The 16,622-nt window shown below is 44.0% G+C and overlaps 1 protein-coding gene across 6 annotated transcripts in view; it reads left to right on the top strand.

The window, feature by feature from the left end:
* GARNL3 (GTPase activating Rap/RanGAP domain like 3) overlaps positions 1-16,622 on the top strand; it is a 153,280-nt gene that overhangs the window by 28,933 nt on the left and 107,725 nt on the right. For 5 of the 6 annotated variants that reach the window (XR_009564250.1, XM_060300413.1, XM_030858623.2 and 2 more), the window contains exon 3: positions 15,548-15,617. Coding sequence is in view for 5 of the 6 variants with exons in the window: in XM_060300413.1 (XP_060156396.1) it covers positions 15,548-15,617 (70 nt within the window). In the remaining variant the exon portion in view is untranslated. Of the gene's footprint in view, positions 1-14,371; positions 14,575-15,547; positions 15,618-16,622 lie in introns of those variants that run through there. The other variant, XM_060300415.1, reaches the window with a different exon arrangement.

The raw sequence follows: 16,622 nt of genomic DNA, 5'->3' as shown, positions 1-16,622 counted from the left end.
AGGAGAATGTATAGGTTAATGTAACCAAACTACAAGAAGGGACAGATCTCGCTCGCTTCAGGGAGTGACTGGATCCAGGGACTCTACTGCCAACAGTCAGTCCATTCTTCTCTTACGCCCTCAACCTCCACCCCTTAGCCCTGCTTCTCTCTGCCTGTTGACCTCACTGTCTCCTACCATCCATGAGTTTTCACCATGCAGCTATGGGTGTGATCTCAGGCAGCATGGGGTATGTTCTCACAGACTTGCAAGTTGAGAGGAAAAATCTTCCCCATCAGTTAGAAGAACCCTGGGGAAGGACTATAGTTGCCCAGCCTGGGTCACATGTCCATTCCTGGTTCTGTGGGGGAGTGTCTGTTAACAGGGGCAGAGGGGGTAATTCTGCTTGCCCTGGCAAACAGAGCAGGGGTGGTCAGGAGGTAGGAGAACAGAATTCAAAGGGGTCAGAGGAGCCAGTGGAGGAGTTTCAAGAAGGGCAGTGCTCTCTGACCGGTCACAAAAATAACTTAGGAAGTTTGTTCAAAAATATAGATCATGGAAACTATTTAATTAGAACCCTTAGTGGTGGGACCCAGGGATCTGGCTGAAGGTGTCAAATATAACAGAAAGTTTGAAGATCGAAACTAAAATCTTCCATTGAATTTGATGATTCGGAAGCCACAGGGCTCCTCTGAAAACGCCGTTTCACTTGGGAAGGGAGGGCAGAAGGCAGATGGCGAGTCTCTCTGCATCCTCACGTCTCCTCATTCATAACCTCCTTTCAGGGCCATGTCCGACCCTACAAGAGGCAAAGTTTCCTCATTAGTTCAGTACATTAGGAAAAGACAAAGGAAAGCTATTGGAAAGATGGTTATTTGAGGGGTGTTCTGCCTTAAACGGATGTCAGCCAGGAGCAGAAGGAAGAAAGTTTGAAAAGTTTTTAATTCCATCTGAATTACCTGCCCATTCTTTTTTCCCATCAGTCCTTCCTGTGATTAATTACAATATACTACCAATAAGTTGGATTTCTTAAAAAGTATAATTCAGACTTAATTTCCCTCACTCGGCTGAATTAGCAGTGGTTTGCTTTTTGATCTTTTGGAGAAAGTTGCCACGTATTTGAAAGAGTTTATCATCAAGGCGTGATACAAATATCAGGCAATTTCGTATTTAGACATTTTAAAGTAGCTTCCAAAAGCCTCAAAAGACCTAGTTTGCTCCTGAGTAAAGGACTACTTGATTTTAAAACACAAAGCTGGAGAGAAAGCCTTTGGGTTTACTGTTGGGGAAATTCTATTGTTTCCAGGAAGAAACTTCTCCTCCAGTTCCATGGAGGAAAGAGGCTGGACAGCTGACTTGCCCCTTCCTCTTTTCCTCTCTTACCTTTGCGATCTGGTTGCCCACCGAGCTTGTGCGTTAGCTCCTCTCCTGTTTCCACATGGAAAAACACACCTGCGTCTTCTAGAGACAGGTGTGGAGGCCCACCTGCCTTGGTATCCCCTGTTGGAGCTCGACAGTCATGAGACAGTGATTCCTCGGCAACCATTCAGGCGAGTAGCTGCCTCTCTGCAGACCAGGCTCTCCCGCAAGTGGGCTGCTCCAGGTCTAAACTTGGGGGAAGTAGGAGGAAGTCTATGTGGCTGTCGGGCTCAGCCACATTTGCCAATGAAACTCTGACAGTGAGGAAACTGATGTCTTGATTTCCATTTGCCTGACTCCTGTCTCTAATTCTCAACCGATTCCAAACACAGAGAAGAGAGCAGCTTGATTTATTAAAAAGCTCCCAAAGCTCAGATAATTGTGAGACAGGCTAGGATCTGTGTGGGTCTGGTTAGGAGGGGGTTTGTTTTGTTCTGTTTGTTTTTATTCTCTTGTTCTTCCGTGTCATAGCAGAGTATGTGGCACATAGAAAGTGCTCACTAAATACTTGTTGGGTAAGTTAAAGATAATAGAGCAGAGATGCCTGTTAGGGAGGCTCCTGCAACGATGCAGGTCTGAGCTAAAGCAGAGAACGTGAAAATGGAAAGGGGAGAAGTGGCAAGGGACTAAAAGACATGGTGGAATTCTAGAAATATCCTCACATGCACAGTGGCGTATACAAGGTTATGCACTGCAGTTTATTAGTAGTAGCGAAAGGTTGAAACTGGCTAAATAAAATACAGTACATCTACTCAGTGGAATAGTATGTAGCCATAAGAAAGAATACGGAGGATCTTTTGGTACTGATTTGGAAAGATCTCCAAGATACATTAAATAGAAAAACAACAAAAACAAGGAGTGGAGTTGTGTATAGTATGCTACCATTTACCAAAGGCAAAAGGGAATATGTATTTCTCTTTCTTTGTAAATGCATACAGCATCTCTGGCAGACACACAATAAACAATAGAGGTTGCTGGTGAGGAGAGGAAATGAGGGTCCGAGGAGGGAGGAGAGGACAGACTTACCCCTGTATGGCCTTTTGGACTCTTGTGAGTTTTGAAGCAAGTGAGTTTTACCTCTTCAAAGAGTGAAATACAGATACAAACATACAACAATCAAAATCAACACTGTGTGGGGCCTGTACCGGGGCCTGGAGACTGATTAAGATGTTGGATGTGAGAGAAGACCGGGGCGATGACTCTGAACTTGCACCTCAAGTGACTGGGAAGAAGATGGCAGCTCTGCTGACTGAGATGTGAGTGAGGAGTGGGAGTGAGGGTGACTCAGGGCATGTTATGTTTTAGAGGCCCCCGGGGGTGTCCGCAGAACCACGTCCGACAGCTGTAAGTCTGAACTTGCACTTGGAGAGAAAGATTGAGTTGGAGATTTGGTCTGGGGAGTTGTTAGCATAGAGGTAGTATTTGAAGGTGCCGGAGCAGTGAGGTCCCCAGGGAGGTGAGTGGCCTGAATGGAAGGGAGAGGAATGTGGATCTTCACTGCTCAAGGGTGGCGTAGGGTTCAACACTGAGTTGCTGCTCTGTGTGGTCTAAGTCAGGGAGGGGTATGGCATCACTCTGCCAGGACATCCTGGTTCTTTTCTGGGAACAGAAGCTGCACCATTGAGCTCCACATCCCCTGGAGGAATAATCACTAACAGCAATCATTCTTCCTCAAGGAGGTTATGCCATTACTAAGAACTCTATTCCTTTGACTATTCGCGTTGTCTATTGTTACAAATTTTATAGTCCTCAAGGGCCAGTAACCCATTTTTGGTGCTCACCTCATCTCAAAGTACAGTGCAGAACACCATAAGGACACACTATAAATAGTGACTAGAGAGTATGACTCTTTTTTTTTTTTTTTTTTTTGCGGTACACGAACCGCTCACTGTTGTGGCCTCTCCCGTTGCGGAGCACAGGCTCCGGATGTGCAGGCTCAGCGGCCATGGCTCACGGGCCTAGCCGCTCCGTGGCATGTGGGATCCTCCCGGAGCGGGGTACAAACCCGCGTCCCCTGCATCGGCAAGCGGACTCTCAACCACTGCGCCACCAGGGAAGCCCCAAGAGTATGACTCTTTTTAATCATTGCTTTTAGGAGGCAAAAAGAAATAGTTTAGGCTGCCCTGCCCTAAATTCACCTAAGCCAACACTCATTTTATAAATCGCATTTGGCTTTGAATGCAGGCTGGTTGCTTTCCTGTCATCTTCTATAGTAAGAAGTGTTCTTAGTTAAAATGCTTTTGCCTCCTATACTTCTGTGAGTTTGGCTGATCTAGTCTTTTGCTTTCTTTGAAGAATGTTCTCCACGTCCGTCAACACTCTCCCTCATCCTTGGTCTCAAAGCCTCATTTTTATAGACTGTCTCAGGATCAGACTACCTTGGTGAAATAAACATTTTAGAAAATCTTTCACAAATATAGTTTGACCTTAAAAGCACAGAGTAAGCTGCTTTTCTTCCACTACGTGGTCTGAATGTACCTGGAGAAAAAAACAACACAGAGAAGGATGAAGTGGATCTAAATTGGTCCAGAAAATTAGAATACAATACAGAGGCCATTTAAAAAGCAGCCAGGGCCTTCCCCCCTCTCCTAGGTTACCTCAAGACAAAATTCAGTCAGTTCCACAGCATTTATATACTTTTATGCTTAAGACTAAGAATTTTTCACATACTGGTATTGGCTATAAAGGGGATCAAAATATACCACCCCAAAATATGCCACTTTGGCATAAGGATTATTTTGAGCTGAAGGCAATTGAGGAAAAGCAGACACAGGAAGAACTCTCTGCCCTCCCCCGATCTGCCTAAAAGCAGGGCATAAATTTCTCTTTGTAAAAGTGCCCCCTCCCCTCTCTCTACCAAGAGAAGGAGAACAGTCCTTATCACCAGAGACAGAGAAGACACCAAGATGAGTCTACATAAACAAACCTTACTAAATAACCCTATCTACCATTGCTTTCCCGCATATATCTGCCTTCCCGTGATTTACCACTCCTAGAAGCCCCAAATCCCTTTTCTTTTGTCTTGTGACCTCTCCACAATTTATTGCCCTTTGTTAAAATAGTATATAAACCTCTGAGTCTAACTGCTACTTTGGGTTTTCTTTTCTGTGCAGGCCTTGTGCATGTAAAGTTAGAAATAAAATTTGTATGCCTTTTCTCCTGTTAATCTGTCTTTTGTCAGCTTAATTCACAGGTGCCAGTTACAGAACATAAGAGGTAAAGGGAAAGTTTTTCCTCCATATAGCTACTTCCTAAAGTGAGAGCATTTTAGATTACAGGAGAATCTAGCTTATCTCTAGATTTCCACAAAGAGACTTTTTCTTCTTTGTGTTGTTCTTCACGTGCACACACCTTCCTAATGATGCATAACCTCTGTTTCTTCAAATAGTAACTGTGCTCAGACTATTCACCTGCTAAGTGCTTCATATGTATTTTCTCATTAAATGCAACAGCCCTATGAGGATTGTCCCATGGTTATCAGTATTTGTTGAATTAATTCATTAATCAAGCCCCATTTTACAGTTGTAGAACTGAGAGCCCACGAAAGGCTGTTTCTTGCCTAAAATCAGGCCGTGAATTAGTGGTGGGTTAGACAGAGTTGAGTAAATATCAGGCAACACTTATGTACATGTAAGTTCTCTATACATATAGATGTTAGTTTATTTAAGTTTAGGATCAGAGGTTTTTTTTTTTTCTGTATGACATTCTAAAGTAAATTTTTATTATACTATAATTTACAGGCAATAAAATGCAAGAATCTTAAGTTCACAGTTGGATGAGTTTGACACTTGCAGATGTTTCACTTTTTAATGTTACAGTGTTGATCCATTGCACTTAATTGTATTGCCTATTTATTGAAAGGTGCCAGTCTCTAGACATAGGGAATGCCAGCCTCATCATGAGCTAATGGCTGGTGAATGATGTCACAATGTGTTTCATTGTGATGGCCCCCACGGCATTTTCTTTGTTTGCTCATATTACTGGCATTGTATTAACCTCTGAAGTGAATTTTTTGAGATTAACCTGGTGCAACATTTATAGTATTTTCATGTCTGACTCAAAAACAAATTTCATGAATATGCTGTGTAATGCAGTTCACTTCCAGCAGCAGCTGACAGTGGACTTGTGAGCACCTGGGGGTGTCTCTCCAGGCCTGATCCTAGAGAAAGTTATGAAGTGGTCCCTGTGTTTGCCCTGCCCCTTCTCTAGGTACCTATCTAGTATGGCTGGCCTCACCCTCCTATGTCACTCCTGGCCCCTGGTAAAGAAGAAAAACCCTGGGGGACATGGTGGCTCTCCTCAGACATTTGAAGGGCTTTCCTATAGAGGTGATCTTGTTTTATATGGCCCCAAAGAGTTGGCTGGCTGGCTTGCTTTCATTCATTCATTCATTCATTATTAAATAAAACTCCACTAATAGCTAACTCTGTACCAGGTATTATGTTACAAGCTAAGGATTTTGCATTGAACAAAACCAACAGAGAACCTGCCACTGTGAAGCTTATATTTTAGTAGGGGAGGCAGATGTTAATCCAATACCCTCTTTGTAATTTCTAATCTGGGGGTGGAGGTGGGGTCAGGAAGAAGAAGGAGTTTGGAGAGCTCATTCCAGGTCCTAAGACGAGAAGATGCTCAGCAAGTTGAAGGAAATGAAGAAGGGCACTGTGGCTGGAGTGCTGAGACAGGGCGAGCGGGCCAGACAGGACAGCTGGCTGGGGGTGTGGAAGTGATGGTAAGGAAATTCAGAAGAAGTGAAAGGGTGAAGATGTAGGACCAGCTGGTGGAAATTAAAGTGTGATGGATTTCAGTTCAATGTAGAAAAAAACTGTTTGACAGGAAGAATGGAGTGCTCTGCGGCATACTGTTTCTTTATCACTAATAGTTTGTAAGTAGAGACTTGCTGGCTATATTTCAAGTATCTGGTAAAGAATACACTATCACAGATACCAGATTGGACACCAAATGACCGTTAAGTCTCTGGACTTGGAAGTCTCTGGACATCTCTGGAAGTCGCTTCTACCCTAAGATCCTATGCTGAGGTGGCAGGAAGACTGACCAGGCTATTGTAGGGATCTGGGTATCAAATAGTGAGGACCCGTGAGATGAAGGACTAAGCTGGCTAAATATGGGAGATGATCACTGAGGAAATGTCCAACCATGGGGGAGATGGAGAAGCAGTGGGATAGTGATATAGCAGGGGACTACACAGCACTGTCAGTGATACAGGTATCAATGTGTACAAATCTCAAACGCCAATTGTTCAGAGAAGCTAGTTGCAGGGAGATAGTCACGGTATGGTATACATTTGTGTAAAATTTAAGATCATGCTAAACAGTACTGCATATGGTTTATGACTATGTAGTACAAATATAAAAAATAAGCAGGGAGTGTGAACCAGATTATTTAGTGATTGTTTCAAGGGAGAGAGAGATGAAAATGAGATCAAGGAGAGGTACACAGGGGTTTCAACTGTATCTGTAATGTTCATCATATTATTCTTTATTTTTCTGCATCTTGAAGAAATAAGACAAATTAGAGAAGAAATCCAGGTGATTCTTACATATAGGTAGGTTTTGAGAACCAGAGTCAGTGCTTCTCAAAGTTCAGTGTGCATTTGAATCCTCAGGGGATCTTGTTAAAATGCTGATTCTGTCTCATTAGGTCTGGGGTGGGGCCTGAGGGTCTGCATTTCTAATCAGCTGAGGGAAAAGGACCACTCTGAGTAGCGAGGGTCGGAATGACCTTGGTGTTCTCTAGGATTCTCCCTGCCGACAGGACTGTTCGGAAGTGCCCACTCTGGACAGCATGCCTCCCTTCAGGGTCTGGGTACAGTTGGGGGCAGTCTGGAAATCTCGGGAGAGAAGCTTTGAGAACTTGGGAAGACACACTTTGGAGAGATTTCTCCAAAGAAGTTAAATCGACAGACGATCCAGGGAGGTACGCAGCAACATATGTTGTCTGCTGATTTTTTTTCCTTAAATACGTTTCTGTTTAACACTTTGTGGTCATGCATGTGCAGGTATCCTGTGGAGCAGTGTTTCCCAAACCAAATGTACTCTGAGCTAGAAATCCCTTCCATCTTGACATTATAGGAAAGGAGAAGCCAAGGTCGCTAAAGATTAGGGAGGGAGGGAGCAGATGTGCGGACATTACACTTTGTAGGAATCATTTTCTAGGTAGCAGCTCCCAGGTTTCTGGATGGTGGGTCTTGAACTGAGCAGAGTGACAGGCCTCTCATATCCCAAGATGGCATCAGCTACTCAAGAAGGAGACAAAAGAGGCTGTTGTACAGTTTACCAAATTTGCTATACACAGGTGTGACGTGCTTGCACAAAGTTTTTGTTCCTGTGAAGTCCGATGTCCTGTATATTTTCCCACCGCGCCATAAGTGCTATGACAGCAGAGAGCACACGTCTCAGGTTTAGCACCTGGCCCAGCACCTGGGACCTCACAGGTGCTCAGGAACTGTTTATGGAATGAGTGAATGAATTTCAACTCAGATACAGGTTTTTTTTAAATTAACCTTTTTATTTTGAGAGCATAATAGATTCATATGCAGTTAGAAGAAGTGACACAGAGAGATCCCAGGTACCCTTTACCCAGTTTCCCCCAATGGTAACATCTGGCATAACTATAGTAAAGTATCAGTCACGGCCAGGAAATGGTCAGTGATACAATCCATTGGCCTTAGATTTCCCCAGTGTCACATGCAGTCTTATCATATGTGTAGGTTCATTTCTCCACCACCACAGATAAGACACAGACATGGCTCCATCACCACAGAGTCCCTTATGCTGCCCTTTTATGACCACACCTACCTCGCTCTATAATTTTATCATTTCAAGAATGTTGTATAATAGAATCACACAGTAAGTAATCTTTTATGGTTGGCCTTTTCCACTCCACACAATTCCCTGGACATTCATCCAAGTTGTTGTATCTGTCAGTAGTGTGTTCCTTTTCCTGGCTGAGGGATATTCCGTGGTGGGCATGCACCACAGTTCGTTTATCCATTCACCCTTCCAAAGATTTCTAGGCTTTTTCTAGCTTGGGGCTATTATGAATAAAGCTGATACCAACATTTGTGTATAGGTATTTGTGAATATATTTTTTCATTTTTCTGGGATAAATGCCCAAGAGTGCAAGTGCTGGGTCATATGGTAACTGCATATTTAATTTTATAAGAAACTGCCAACTGGTTTCCAAAGAGGCTTGGCTTACCTTGCACATTCCCACCCACAGTCTATATATATATATATATATATATATATATATATATATATATATATATATATATTTAAAATAAATTTATTTATTTTATTTATTTTTATTTTTGGCTGTATTGGGTCTTCGTTGCTGTGCGCAGGCTTTCTCTAGTTGTGGCGAGCGGGGGCTACTCTTCGTTGTGGTGCACAGGCTTCTCATTGCAGTGGCTTCTCTTGTTGCAGAGCACGGGCTCTGGACACGCGGGCTTCAGTAGTTGTGGCGCGTGGGCTCAGTAGTTGTGGCTCACGGACTCTAGAGCACAGGCTCAGTAGTTGTGGCGCATGGGCTTAGTTGCTCCGCGGCATGTGGGATCTTCCCGGACCAGGGCTCGAACCTGTGTCCCCTGCATTGGCAGGCGGATTCTTAACCACTGCACCACCGGGTAAGCCCCCACCCACAGTCTATAAGTGGTCCAGTTGCTCCATGTCTTCGCCAAAGTTTGGTATGGTTGCTGTTTTTTATTTAGAGATAGAATTCCAAGGGCACTGGTACAGATCATTATTGAAAGGAGGCTTGCAGTGAATTACCACAAGACTTTAGTAATAGCAGAGAACCTGGTAAGTTCCAAGGACACCTGTCTTTGTCCAGAAACTTAGTAGATACATAAATACTGTAGGAGGAATGCATTCTAGAATGTTAGAGAAGTGAGGATTAGAATGAGAAAGATGACTGACTAATGGTGGGAGGTAACATCAAATATACCCAAAGATATGTCAGAATATCTAACGGCAGATAGGGGGTGGAGGAGGGAAAGGAGAAAAGGGGGCAGGAACCCACCTGCGTTCAAGTAGAGCAAAGGCCAGCAGAGGTTATCATTAATTCATGACTCGTTAATTCAACAAATATTCATGGAGCAGCCTGCTATGAGCCAGGCATTCTGAGACACATGGGACATGGTCATGACCGAGGTTGGTAAGGTCCCTGACAGTTAGAATAACCAGCATTTATTTATGTGTCAGGTGTTGTGCTAAGCACCTATGATATCTTTTAATCCTCCCACAGAGACAGATGTTATTTTAAGCCCATGTTACAGATGAGGAAACAAGCTCAGAGAGGATAAGTAACTTGCCTGGGGCCACAGAGCTAGAGTGCCATGGAGCTGACATTCAAAGCCAGGCATGTCTGACCACCTTATGGTTGGTGGAACTTGCTAAGGGATGGTAAACTTAAGATCCTGGTACAGGAGCACCTGGTACTGTGACCCCATAAGCACAGTTGGGGAACAAGATGCCGTCTGGAGCCAGACTCCAGGGGCTCGGATTTCCTGGGACCCTTACACTCTAGAAATCCTCTTGCTTACTTCCTACTTCCTAGTGTCTGAAATCTCTTCAAAAGAGGACAGGATTCTTCCATTTCGTCATTAGAAGTTAATGTATAATTGCAGCTCTGCTTTTTTGTGTCACTTATCTTCAGAAGGAGAGACAACTGCTCCCTTATGTGCAATAAGCTATTCTCGTACCTGTTGTTAGGAGGCCCGGGGCTACTTCCAAGCCTAAATCTGTAGTCTGGCACATTTTTCAGCTTCTCTGTCCCTCAAATAGGGAGATCCCATCCATCTGTCTATTACAAACTGCTTATCCAGGGGGCGGAGGTGTCGTCCCGGCGCTCCTGACATTGAGCTCTGCTGTCGGTAAGCCTGTTGCTTTTCACAAATTCTCTCTGCTGATCCAGGAGGAGTCCCGTTCTTCCATTGGCTTTAACTCTTCCAGCAGGGCTGGAGTTGACTGAGGCCTGGAATAGGGGGGTCTGGCCAGTTGTTAGGGTCAGTCACTAATCTCTGGGCCACTTGAGTAAGGACCTGTATCGCTGAATTTCAGCTTCCTTTTTTTCCCCTTTTTCAGTTTCCATAACTTCGCCTCTTTGGAGGGGGTTGTCCTGCTTTCCAGGTCCCTGACTTACATAATGGTAATTTTTCTAGCCTCTGTGTGGAGCTGGAAATCTTTGCTCTCATCCGGGCCTTCTTTAGAGATTTAACATGATGGCCCTCAGCTCTGTTCATGCTCGCAAAGAGTGATCCAGCATCCTCTCACGTTAATTTACTAAAACAGAAAGAGTTTCTATTTAGAGCCTAGACCACAGTCCCTGTGAGGAACTTGAACCCTCTGATTCTTTTTTGCACCTGCCTTGTTCTGGTGACATGCTGTTGGGTCCCAAGTATTTTCTAGGTGAGGTCACACTGCCAACACTTTTAGGGAGGGGATGTCGTGCTGAGCTGTGATGCTGCCCTTAGCCCCGCCCTAGGAGGCTGCTTGGCCCCAGGTCTCCCTTTCCACCACAGGGGAAAAAAAGGCATCTTACATTTGGTAGTATATATGAGTCCATGCCACTCTCTCACTTTGTCCCAGCTTACCCTTCCCCCTCCCCATGTCCTCAAGTCCATTCTCTACGTCTGCATTGTAAAGCAATTATACTCCAGTAAACATTTTTTTTTTTTAAAAAAAAAAGGCATCTTATTTAAAATTCTTTAAAAAGTTGGTAATCATGTATGCTGCACGCCCCTTCCCAGGGCTCTCTCTAACAACCGGAGAAGAATTCATACTAATAAAAAGAGTGATAATAATAGCTAACATTTATTGAGTAGTTTTCATGTAATAGACGTTATGCTTAGAATAAATTTTTATCTGCTCTTTTTAGTTTATTCTTTATAACCCTATTAAGTAGGTGATACTATCAACCACATTTTATACATGTGGGAACTAATGCCCAGGGAGATTAAGAACCCACATCTGTGACTGAAGCACTTGCCCTTAGGGACTATATGACACCTCCTCCCATTCATGGAAAACTTGATCAAGGCCTTGTCCTTCCTTATAAAAGTGCCGCAGAATGGCTAACAGGTTTCCCAGGGATTCCAGAGTCATCTGGAAGAGCAGTATTTTTCAAAACATTGTCTGTGAACCCCGTGCATCAGAATTCCCACCACTGCTTATTAAAATCGCAGTCAGGCTGAATCACAACCTCTGGGAATAGGGCCAGGGAATCTGCATTTTTAGAAAGCTCCCCCCCCCACCCCCGGGGATTCTGATGGACTCTAATAAACACTGCTATTTTCATTGGCATACTAATCACAGCTTATGGGTAGGCCTGAAACCAGCAAAAGGGATTGGTGAGGCTCTAGGGCAGGGGTTGGGCAGTCTTTCTATAAAGGGCCAGGGAGTAAATAGTTTGGGCTTTGCAGGCCCTACAGGTCTCTGTTGCAACTCCTCGACTCTGCCATTGAAACCCAAAAGCAGCCACAGACAGCCTATCACCAAAGCGCGTGGCTGTATCCCAATAAAGCTTAGTATTCAAAAACAGGCAGTGTGAGGCCAGAGCTTGCTGACCCCCATAGTCATCCTGGCCCACCAGCCCTCTGACAGCCCCTTTTGTGTGGGGCTTATTCTTACACTACTTTCTGTTACCTACAGAGAGCTGTACCCATGAAATTAAAATCACCTGTTGTAACAGATTAAACCTTGAATCTTAGTGGCTTCAAGCAATCAAAGTTCTTTCTCTCTCATCTCACAGTCCAGTGAGGGTGTGCCTACTTAGGATATTCTGTGTGGTCATTTGGGGACCAGGACTCCCTCGTGGTGCGGCTTCACCCCTCTTGGTCCTCACAGCCAGCGGATGAGGAAAGAGAGCAAGGATTATTCATGGGAAATTTGTATGGGCGTCGTCTGGGAGAGGTACCCATCATTTCTACCCACATTTCACTGGCCAGAATTCTTATTGTTTGGGGTCCAGAAACAGTGATTTCTCAAGCCTGTGAGGCCCTTGGTCTCGAGACTCTCTCTAGTCCCTTCTGTCTTTGCTTGAAATCCATCCAGTTCTAGCCCGGGCTCATCTCTTCCTTGAAAAAACCTTGCTAAGGTCAGCCAGTAGGAGCCAGCCCACGGGTTCACTCTGACCTGTCCAGCCACGTTCCTTGGAGCTGCAGGCTCAGAAGGCACAGGTCCACCTCCTCAGTTACTGTAGGTGCAAGTTTTATCACCAGTTTGCTACTCTACAACCTAGATCTCTGTCTCTCCAGCCTCTGAGATGCATTTCCTCCCTGGCTGCTGCCTGCCTGTGAAGCCTGTGCCACGTATTTTAGATTGTTGCCATGGTAGTAGCACCTCACTGCAAGATACCGACTTCTGTGCTAGTTCAGGTAGCACAGCGGCTTTCACAGGTAAACCCAAACTCTGCGTGATTAACACAACTAAATGTTTATTTCTTGCTCACAGCATATTCTAATACAGATGTTCTTAAAGGTATGACCTTCCACTTGGGTTTTTCCTTCTTGGAGCTCTGCCTTCCTCTGGGTCCTCATGGTCCTCTCCACCCTGCTGGCCGCAGGGAAAGAGGGCAGGTACTTCCCATGGCATCCCACAGGCACATCACTTTGGTCTGTATTTTCTTGGCCAGGAATCAGTCATATGGTCACAGTCACTGCAAGAAGGGCTAGGAAATGTAGTCTAGTGACAAGCCCCAGAGGAACAGGAAGTAGGTTTTGGTGTGCACGTAGGCATATCTGCCTCTTGGGCCAGGACTGTCTGGACTGATGGAGTACCGTCCGGGGGCTTATCAGGAAGAAGGTCAACAGGTGGCCTGCCTAGGTGCTCACGAGGGACGTTATCAGGCAGCAGCTAGTGAGATCTGAAAGATGTGCAAATATCTTCACAGACGCAACAAACGTTTACTGCATGTCCACCCTGTGCCCAGCAGTGGGCCAGACTCTGGGGACCTGGAGGAGAACAAAACTCCCCTTGGAGCTCGGGGCGATCCCCCTAAACACGACCCTTGTGCTGCTGGGTGCCAAGGGGCCAGAGAGCCTGGGGACAGAGGAGGGGAGTGGGGCGGGTTTTTTAACATGGCTGGTTTGAGTGCCTCCTGCCGCCCTAGAAATGCATCGTGTATAGTTCAGCCTGCCAGCCACCATTAGCAAGTGCTGTCTCTGCAGTGTATTGGATGAAATGTAATTAGAGGGGAAAAGGGCAGCCGATGGCTGACGTTCTGTTTATCTCTCTCTTGGTTGTTTTCCTAGGACATTGTTTTCCCTCTATGAGGCTTCTAAGGAGGTGGCTGCTCCAGGATGTAGGGTCGTCACCTTTTTTTGTGTTTGTTTCTGGCTGTTGGCAAAGTTAGGGAGCTGGCACTGTGTCTTGGACCCCCCTCTGTGGTGCTGAGGACGGCACAGGGAGGGACCCAGAGCCCGGCATCCTTGCTTTTTTCATGTTGTTGGCCATTTGGGTTAGAAGCCACTGTTGCTGCGGTTGGTGACTGCGTCATGGGCCTGGCGTAACTGATGAGGTGGGCTGAGGTCTGGGCAGACAGCGCTCAGTCAACAGCCATTGAGCATCGGCTCTGTGCCCGACCTCTGTCCAAGCCCGTGGACACTTCCCTCCCCGGAGCCCACTCCCTCTCGGTAACTCGGGGCGCTGGGGAAGGATCTTGAAACTGTTATGTAAGGCAATGGAAGTATCCTCCAGGAGCGTTTTCAAAAAGGGCTAAGAAAATGGGCATAGAGGACATGGCTAACACTGGAGCAGGCCACGGAGGGAAGTTTTTACATCTCTTTCAGAGATTTTTCGGTAGAAAATCATGTCACTAGAAGCAGGAAGGTAGCCTGGGTAAATATCTAGGACACCTTCCAAGCTGCATTCATTAATTTGTCACATGGTTTCAGCTAAGGCAGTGAGGACTACAAAAGGTTAAATCTCTCCAATACGATGAACTCAGCCATCCCTGTGAAATGGAGGAAGCGGAATACCATTAGACTCTCTAATCTCATTTCTCTCTTGCTGTCCTTCTTGGAGCCTATCAAATAGTGACCTGGCAGAGAGTCAGTTCTGTGGACGTGAAACATCAGAGTCAGTCTCTTTCTGAACGTGCCAACAGGGCTGTAATTTAGAAAATGTAGCCTACCTTTTAAGGAAGGATGAAAAGGTACTAAATGCACCTTTCTTTGCATGTTAGATCCCAAATATTTGGGATATATTAAACACGTAATTCCTGGGGAATTTTATTTTCTGTTTTATTAGAGTATTTGCATGACATATTAGAACCAACTTATTAAAACTGTTTGTATTTGTGGATCTCCGGTGGTTTCATGAGTACTGCTTGAGGTCCTATATATGCCAACTATTCAATAAGATGTGTCTTTTGAGTGTGTAACTATGCATTCAAGATGCAAATGCAGTAACAGTTTTGCCCTTGTTTTAATTACTCTTCCTCAACAATGCATGTGATTTTTCTTATCTGATTTAAGCCTTTTTTGAGGGGAGGGGGTAGGAAAGTATTAGCTACTGCCATGTAAAAAAAACTAAATATACTTGGAAGTTGGAATTTTACATTTTTCTGTTAGTCCTAGTCTGTTTCCATATTGTCATGTTGTCATAAATTAAAGGGGAGGGCGTGGGGCCTACCAGGATTTTGAAGTTTTTTTTTTTCCTCCTATTTAAAGTTTATGTCTCCTGTATAGCATCCCATAATGCTGGTTATTTTTATGCTGAATATTTGGGACAAAGAGCCTCTCTTAAATGAAAGATAATTGCAAGCTTTGTCCCTTGCCTCAAGTTTACTGCAGGTTTTCTCTCCTCGTTGGTTATACAAAATGAAATTATAAACCACCAGTAGCCTGGGAGATGTCAATCGATTCCAAATGACTAACTATTTAATTCAATCATTGCCTATACTTCCAGGGATGACTCGGGTGTTTTTCTTCTTACTGAGGGCTCCATGCACGCCCGGCTCTGCAATGGCTGCTGAGGACTGTGTCTGTTGCAAGGAGGCTCCCCTGCAGTGAGGAGCTGGGCAAGCCTGTTCCATAGCAGCCCTTTTTGCAAATGGTAGTGGATTTTTGCAGAAGGTTTGTGGCCAGATCGCTATGTATAATACTGATGAAGCATTTTTGTTCCAGCTCTGTCTCGGAAGACCTAGGCTGTAGACGTGGGGATTTCAGTAGGAAACATTATGGATCTGTGGAGCTGGTAAGTTTACACTGTCTGTTCAGTGGTAGAACATTGATTTTGATTTAGAGAGGATCGCCAAGCTCTTCAGATCTTTTGTTGTAGATTTACTGTTAGACCATGTGAGTACAGTATAAGGACTGGGTGGGAATGAGTGACTATTGAAGGGCTATAATAACTTGATCATCTTTATCTGTGTGTTTTTACTGTTACGTACTTTTAATCTGTGTCTTTCAGTGTGTTAAAACATGTGGCTTGGTATTTTTCTCTGTTAATGGTGTTATATAATTAAATAAAATCATTTATGAATTAAGAAAGGTAGCACTTGTTTTTATGTTATCTTGTTCCTAAAAGTTTCTAAATCTAGTTTTTGAGGTTTAAATATTATTGTAATACATATTCTGATTTTTCTGTACCTTTGCTCTCTGGGTATGTGATAGGAGTTAGAATATTTATGAGCTCTTTTTTTTCCTGTTAAAAGTATATGTGTTGGGCTAGATAAATGACTGTGATAGGTAATAGATATCTGGAATGAAAATATCCATATTTTCTTTAATGAGAGAGATTGGGGATTGTGTTATGATTTTTTTTAATTGTATGCTTTCATTTTAAAAGAGGCATAATGAAGGCATATCATAGCCTCAGTTTTTTAAAAGACAGAATTGTGAGTTCTTTTCCCACAAGAAAAGAACAAATTACATGGAAATTTGAACAAATTTTCAGGAAAATGTGCTCATAAGATTCTCTTGGTTATTAAAACATTAAATTTATTATTTCTGTCTATTTACAAAAACTGAGTTGATGGGATCCATTTGTATAGTACCCAGTTATCCCCGATTAATATAAGCTGCATTCTTGCAGGGTTTAAAAAGTAAAAAAAAATTATGCCAGAATCATGTACCAGTAGCATTCTACTTGAATTCAAGCATACATTACAGGTTTGAATGTGTACCTGCCCCAGGTATATTCCTGAAAATATGCGTTAAGTAAAAGATTTGGTCCTTGTTCTTAGGGTGCTTACTGTCC

The sequence above is a fragment of the Globicephala melas genome, chromosome 6 (assembly GCF_963455315.2).
Source record: "Globicephala melas chromosome 6, mGloMel1.2, whole genome shotgun sequence".
NCBI lineage: Eukaryota > Metazoa > Chordata > Mammalia > Artiodactyla > Delphinidae > Globicephala > Globicephala melas.
This window is presented reverse-complemented; position numbering and strand designations above follow the sequence as displayed.